Source organism: Nestor notabilis, unplaced genomic scaffold (genome assembly GCF_000696875.1).
Source record: "Nestor notabilis isolate BGI_N333 unplaced genomic scaffold, ASM69687v1 scaffold19204, whole genome shotgun sequence".
Taxonomy (NCBI): domain Eukaryota; kingdom Metazoa; phylum Chordata; class Aves; order Psittaciformes; family Psittacidae; genus Nestor; species Nestor notabilis.
Genome location: NW_009926320.1, coordinates 1,839 through 9,554, shown reverse-complemented (window position 1 = coordinate 9,554; position 7,716 = coordinate 1,839). Strand labels below are relative to the sequence as shown.

General features: G+C 57.0%; 1 protein-coding gene across 1 annotated transcript; it reads right to left on the bottom strand.

The window, feature by feature from the left end:
• Positions 1-3,092: 3,092 nt before the first annotated feature.
• On the bottom strand, positions 3,093-7,605 carry PGAP2 (post-GPI attachment to proteins 2; the record flags this gene model as incomplete). Its single annotated transcript, XM_010013480.1, has 3 exons — positions 7,434-7,605; positions 5,416-5,668; positions 3,093-3,225 (listed from the first exon to the last, which is right to left on the bottom strand). Coding segments are annotated over exons 1-3 (551 nt in total), but the record flags the coding sequence as incomplete, so codon positions are not given.
• Between the last annotated feature and the right edge of the window lie 111 nt (positions 7,606-7,716).

Genomic DNA, 7,716 nt, shown 5'->3' with positions numbered 1-7,716 from the left:
CGTTCCTTCAGCAGGGGCGGCCCGAGAAGCAGGGAAGGGTTTGGGATGAAGGGACCTTAAAGCTCCTCCAGCTCCAACGCCTGCCCCAGGCAGGGACACCTTCCACTAGAGCAGGTTGCTCCAAGCCCCTGTGTCCAACCTGCCCTTGAACCCTGCCAGGGATGGCCAGTGCCTCAGCACCCTCACAGGGAAGGGGAAGCCATGCTCAGTGGTGGCACCATGCAGGGTGGTTGCACATGCACCCAGGGCATCACGGTGCCCTCCTGTCTTTCCACCCAGGGATGTGCCATGGTCGATGTGTTCAGAGGGGGAAGATGTTCCTTTGTGGGCTTGGCCCATGCACCAGGACATGGGGATGCCCCAGCACAGCTCGAGTGCAGCATCAGGAAGAGGATAACAAGGACAAGCTGCCACCTTGCCCACTGCAGCACAGGGCTCGAGGTAATCTATGCCCAACATGGGCCACCCACCAGCACAGGGGCAGGACATGCACAGGCTGCTCCAGTGCCAGTGGGTGCATGAGAGCCCAGGTGACAGCACCCAGTGACACTAAGCCCATCGGCTTTGAGGGCACAGGCAGCTCCCGCACCAGAGCCCCAACAAGGCCACCACTACAGAGCAGATGCATGGACCAGCCATGGTCCTGCAGACACATGGGATGGGGTCTGGACAGCCCTGTCAGCACCTCCTGCCTGCTTCCCCCTACTCCTTGAGAGCAGCAGTGAATCAGCCACAGTGGGTGACGTGGCAGAGGGCAATCTGCAGGCAGAAGTGCTGCCAGATGGTGGCAGGGCTCCCCGGGTCACACCACCACTGGTGAGACTTTGCTCCTGGCACAACCTGGCATGAACCTGGGAGGAACCCACCTGAATCCATCCCTACAAGGGCCTGTAGAGATAGGACAAGGGGAATGGCTTGAACCTGCCAGAGGGGAGACTGACATGAGCTCTGAGGCAGCAGCTCTTCCCTGGGAGGGTGCTGAGGCGCTGGCACAGGGTGCCCAGAGAAGCTGTGGCTGCCCCATCCCTGGGAGTGTTCAAGGCCAGGTTGGACACAGGGGCTTGGAGCAACCTGCTCTAGTGGAAGGTGTCCCTGCCCGGGGCAGGGGTTGGAGCTGGAGGAGCTTTAAGCTCCCTTCAACACAAAGGATTCCATGACTCTGTGAACCAGCAGCAGATAAAAGCCCGACACGTGGCGGGTGCTCACCCCCCTGGCCCCATCCTCCAGCTCTGAAGCTGTGGTGGGTCAGGGCTGTTGCACTCCAGCTCTCCACCTGCAGCCTTTCTATACACGCTGACATGGACCCATCACCATCAGGGCCCACAGGCTTCAAGCTCAACCCAGGGAACTGTCACCGCACCCAGCTCAGCGCCAGCATAGGTTTTGGGTGACAGACAGCAGGATTAGTGCTGCTGCCACCGTGCTGCCACCAAAGCTCTAGGGCTTGCTGCAGTGCTACAGCCTGCAATGGTGCAGCGCCTGCTCAGGGAGCCACTGCTTGAGGTGCAGGGCTGGGAGCTCTGGCAGAAACAAATGGACATGCAGAAAACACCCCAAACCAAAGCCAAAACACAGGCCAAGAGAGATGAGATAAATAAAGGAAGCTGTGGGAAAGCTGCCAAGGAGCAAGCTCCCGTTATCGCTGTATCACCAGAGACAAGAGATCACTTCCCAGTGAGAGGGGAACCTCAGGATCTCCAAAAATCCCTTTCATAGGGAATCTCACAGCCAAACAACTGCTGGAAGCTGCTTTTCCAGGTCTGGCACAAGCCAGCGAGGGGATGGGCTCCGTGAATTGCCGGAAGGGGACAATAAACATCACGATGGAGCAGGAGCTGCACCGAGGCACTTGCTCTGTGTCACTGCCCGAGCAGATCCCGGGCACAGCACCCCCTGTCCTGTGTCCCTGTATTCCTGTTCCTTAGGAGGTGGCTCCCAGCCCTCTCCAGCTCACCGGGATGTGGGCACACACCTCGGACAGCTTCCCCTGAAGGTCTGTGCTTTGCAAAGCAATCACCTTCCTGGGGCGACACGGTGCAGGGAGGACCATTCCCACGGGATGCAAGGGTTGGGCTGGGCATCAGCTGGTGAGACATATCCCCAAGGGGGGAAAATAAGGGAGGGAGGTCCAGGAAGCCCATAGACCCTGGCAAAGCTGTTGCAGACAGATGCAGCAGCAGCTTTCACATACAGGGTTTCACAGCTGCCCATCCTGCCCTGCTGCCTGTGGCTGTGCTGGTGCCCGGGTCCAGCACTCGCTGCAAGCCAGCACAGCACCAGAGCTGCATTCATGTGATGGGATGAGAAGCCCCTGGCTGGATCCTCTGCCTGCCCAGTGCATACCCAAGCTCCCCATTCCCCTAGCAGGGCCCACAGCAGCCTGCACAGTGCAAGATTCCTGCAAGAAAAAGGGTAATACAACCAGTGATTCCCCCTGCTCCCAGTTTGCAGGAGCAGCAGGTTCCAGTTCCTCAGTGCAGGGAAGCTGATTTCAGCCTGGAAACAGGCATCCTCAGGGAAGGAGGGTCAGGAAATGCAGCCTATGGGGACACTGATGAAGAGGTTTTCAAGGAAATTAAAAGATTCCTCCCACTTTTTTTTGGTGAACTCTGAATTTTGGTGACTGTGTTTCCCAGCTGCATGTGGTGGCAGCAACTCCTTTAGCACCCGGTTATGGTGATTGTAACAGTCTTCCAGGGCCTAAAGGGGCTCCAGGAGACCTGGAGAGGGGCTTTGGACAAGGGATGGAGGGACAGGCCAAGGGGAATGGCTTGAGCCTGCCAGAGGGGAGACTGAGATGAGCTCTGAGGCAGAAGCTCTTCCTTGTGAAGTCGCTGGTAATATCATCTAGTTCTAACCCCTGGCTGGGTCTGCCCCATCCCTGGCAGTGTTCAAGGCCAGGTGGGACACAGGGGCTTGGAGCAACCTGCTCTAGTGGAAGGTGTCCCTGCCTGGAGCAGGGGTTGGGACTGGGTGATCCTGGGGTCCTTTCCAACCCAAACCATTCCAGGATTCCATGATTATTTCACAACCAAGCAACAGCCAAACCCTCCACCACCAGCCAAGAGCCCCTCCCAGCACCCAGCACTGACTGAAAGAAGAAGGAAAGTTTCTGTACCTCGGGACTTACTGTGTGTTTCTTCGTCATCCTCCAGAGGATGCAGGTCAGCAGCATGTGGCCCAGAGCTGAGGTGATGAACACGATGAAGGCGTTTTCGTGGATTGCTGCACCAACAAGACAAGAGGTTTCCTGTTAAATCTGAGCCAGGAGCACAAGGGGAGCACGGGGCAGGCGCTGGGAGGGTGAGGGATCCTCTGCCTTCTGCAGGATGCGGTCCTGCTGGGAGCCCAGGAGAGGCTGTGCCCCAGGACCCGGGTCTGTGCAGGAGACAGGCACAGCAGAGGAGGGGAAGGGGGATTTAGGGGCATAGCAGCTCATGAATGACACCTCCTGGCAGCCCGGGGCAGGAGCAGGATGGGAGTTGGGCAGAGTCGGCCCAAAGGCGCCAGGAGGGTGTTTTCATGCTCTGGCACCTGGTCCGAGTGTCTCCATTGCTTCACAGTGCTGCAAAGCTCAAGCAGCCTGGAGAGCAGCTCAGCATCAGCACTACTGCGCTAGGGATGGGGCAGCTGAGGCATGGACGGGGACTTGCAGAGCGAGCGAGCCCAAGACCCAGGAAGGGTCATATTCTGGCCTCCCTCATTATCCACGTACCAATTAGGAGCTGCCATCAGCCTCCCCACCAGCACTGGGGCTGCCTCATGCATCACTGGACTAGCACAGACACGGGCTCAGGCTGGAAATGCAGCAGGAGCTCCCAAAAGCCCCACACAAACCCAAGTCACTTCAGGTGAGTTGTTTTCACATGTGTGCTTCTATTTAAGTTTCCTGCCCTTCCTCCAGGAACTGAACGTCAGGCTGAATTCCCAACCACCTGAAGTAAGCAATGATCTTCCCTGCTTCCCTCTGATTCCAGAAGAAGGCAAACCACATGAGGAGCAATGGGAAAGGCAACTGCTAGAGGTGAAGATGTGAGCTATGCCCTGAAGAGATGATTAACCTGAGCCTGGTCTAATCCCGGCACATCAGCCAAGGGCTGAAACTTATCCCACAGACATGAGATTAGTGTGTTAAAAAGGATCTGGGAAAACTGGGTTAACCTCAGCTCTCTGTGTGGCTTTTGTTCAGCCTGGAGAAGAGAAGGCTCCTGAAAGGGACACCTTAGAGCAGCTCCAGGGCCTAAAGGGGCTCCAGGAAACCTGGAGAGGGCTTTGGGCAAGGGATGGAGGGACAGGCCAAGGGGAATGGCTTGAACCTGCCAGAGGGGAGACTGAGATGAGCTCTGAGGCAGAAGCTCTTCCCTGGGAGGGTGCTGAGGTGCTGGCACAGGGTGCCCAGAGAAGCTGTGGCTGCCCCATCCCTGGCAGTGTTCAAGGCCAGGTTGGACACAGGGGCTTGGAGCAACCTGCTGTAGTGGAAGGTGTCCCTGCCCGGGGCAGGGGTTGGAGCTGGAGGAGCTTTAAGGGCTCTTCCAACCCAAACCACTCTCTGATACTCTCAGTACAGTATCAGCTGTGTTCTCACCTCCATTGCTGCGAGGAGACAAACCCTCTTATGCCAATGTCCCCTCCTCAGCTCCAAACCCTCTTCTTGGAGCTCTGGCCTGGCCTCTTTGGGAGATTTCATGACTACAGCCTGCAGCGTGGTCCCACAGCAAGACACAATATCCATTAACATCATCAAGCTGTGCACAGGAACAGCCCAACACAGGACTCTTGCCCAGGAGTCCCCAAACCAGGAGTGTTTCTGCTGCAGCAGCAGCACCTTGCTGGATTTGAGCCCTCTCAGTCAATCCCTGGTGCCTGCTCCAGATGTCAGGATTAAGCAGTGGCTGGATATCGCCACCGGCACTTGAAGCTCACTTCAGACGAGGCCAGGTGGGAGAGGAGCATTTCCAAGCCTACGGTGACCATATTCCAAACACAGAATTCACGTGACAAATCTGACTGGTTTCAGTCAACGCAGGAAGTTTTACCCAGTTTTGGGGGAGGGTATTTAAAGAGCAGAGCACAGGCTGGCAGCCAGCTCAGAGCCAGAGCCAAAGGTGAGCAGTGGAGCAGGGGCAGCGCCAACCTCACCCATGGTGGGACACGTTAAGCATGGCCTTGGCGCTCTACGGGAACCACGTGCTAAAGTCTGAGCTTGGCTTGACACAGAACTTGGTGAGACCTTTGGGAAGAACGTGGCTATTTGCACGTCATGACGTAACTTTGCTCTATAAAAAACAATTTTAATACAATTTTTTCTCTTTTTAGCTGTTTTTCTCCAAAGTGGCCACTTGCAAAGCACTGGTGTGAAGCAGAGCTCTGCACAGGCTCAGCAGCGCCCATGCAGAGGCTGGAGGCAACACCTACCATAGTTTTCAGAGGAGGACACATAGGTGAGGATGAGGAGGGCGAAGTTCTCGAGCAGGTTGAGCAGCAGGTTGCAGTGGCAGAGGCGCAGGTAGCGCGGGTGGGAGCAGTGGCAGCTCTGGTAGTGGTTCCAGTAGGCGATGGCCACCAGGAAGCGCGGAGCCGAGTGCAGGCCAATGCAGAGGCGCCACACGTAGCGCTGCGGGGTCTCGCCTCCGATGGCCGCGCTGATGGACGGCAGGTAGTTGGGCACCTGCGGGAGACACAGAGCTCGTGGGAGGGACACGGGGAGCGTGTCCTGCTGCCGTGGAGCCACAGAATCAACCAGGCGGGAAAAGAGCTTCAGGATCATCTGTCCAACCACTGCCCCACAGCACTGAGGCCTCGGCTCCACGGGCTGTGAACACTTGCAGGGACGGTGACTCCAGCCCTGCCCTGGGCAGCCTGTTCCAATGCCTGAGCACCCTCTGGGCAAGGAATTGTTCCTCAGCTCCAGCTAAACCTGCCCTGGGGCAGCTTTTTTTTCCTAAGTTTATTCCCATTTCAAAGCCAGGGCATGTAACGTGGCAGCAGCACCCCTGGTTCATCCCCCAGCCCTGCTGGGATAGTCTCTGGGGGCTGGGGTGCTCTGCTTTGGCTCCTGCTCATGTTTCTTAGCTTTAGCATCTGTCTTTATTCCTTCCCTTCACTCAGTTGTGGTTCCCCATGTTATCTGCCCCCACGTTTCGGGACAGAGGAGAAGAGGGTGCATGGCCTGTCAGCCCAACCCTAAGGAGAGACATGATACCAGCAGCAAAGACTATGGCCAGGGAGGAACATAAAAGCAGGAAAACCATCAGTGCAGACACAGAATAAACTCCAACCTCTGCAACTTCCCAGCTCAGGGACTTCCTGAGCCAGTCACGATTGCTACGCACCGGGTAATCCCCTCTTCCATGATCCTGCTCTGTCTCCCCTGGAGCCCAGGCAGAACCGTGCACCGCGTCCTGCACAAAGGTGTTCCCCCATCAGCTGCTCTCCAGTCATCCAAGGAGGAGCTGGTTCCTCAAGCAGAACCTGCCAGCTCCCTACCCTGTCCTGTACTTCCTCATACTGGCAGAGGGTGAGCACTGGATCCCTGCCCTCTCCAAGCAACCACACCTCTGTCCCCCTTCTCCCTGCTTTCATCCCAAGGTATCTTCCCATGCACAGCTGGAGATCCCTTACTTCACCACCCTGGAGCAGGAGGTGCAGGACACCTCTGAGCCTCCTCACTGCCCTGCCCCCTACTCCCGAGTTGTGAGGGGGGCACAGAACCACACACTGGGTGTGCACATTACTCACAGCTCCAAAGTCAGACTGCCCTGGCATTTCACTGCTCCATCAGCCCTGCAGCAGCCTGTCTCACCATCCCTGCTCCAGGATCTCAGCATCAGGGAGCTTGGAACTAGATGATCTTAAGGTCCTTTCCAATCCAAACCATTCCATGATTCTATGATCACCATCAGCCTGTGTCACCCAACTACGTAGGAGGAACACAGACCTCATAAAGCCCTGGGCTCATTTCCTATGGTGTGACAAGGACTTCTGCCCTCTGTTCCCAGCTTGTAACCAGCTGCTCGTCCACCTTTGTGCTGAGGAGGAACCTGAAACCATCCCTTTTGGAAACCAGGTGGTCCCTCTCAACTCCTGCTCCCCAGGTACGTGCTTGTGACTCCTCTGCAGAGCTCCAGCAGCAATTCCTTCTCCACAAGACAGTGTATCTGTCTGCAGCTTCATCACTCTTACCCTCACCATCCCCACCACTGTGCTCAGCAGGCACCTGCCTGACCAGCCTCCACCTCCCTGCGCCCCTTTGAAAAGCCAAAGCCTCAACTGCCAGTCCCAAAGCACCACAAATACACCAAAATAAAGCAGCTCCTTCAAGATCCTGACGCACCGATGGTGGGAAAGCAGAGGAGGAGAGAGGAGCTCTGCCAGCCCTGGCTGTCCCAGCACAGCCTTTGGGGCACAGCTCACCACAGGGCGCAGTCACTTACCCCGCAGTGAGTCGCTGTCGTCTCCCGAAAATGGAAGAGCAGAGACCAGATCACACAGAACAGGAACCCAAAGAGAGGGCAAAACACAGTCCCCAGAGCCAGCGTGGTGAAGCGGAGCCGGAAGAGGATCCCATCGCGGTCCAGGGGCAGTGGCACCTGCAGCATCTTGATGGACCTGAAAATGAACCAACCAGATGGTTCATTGGAGGGCTTGGGATGAAGGGAGGCTCCTCCAGCTCCAACCCCTGCCCCGGGCAGGGACACCTTCCACTCGAGCAGGCTG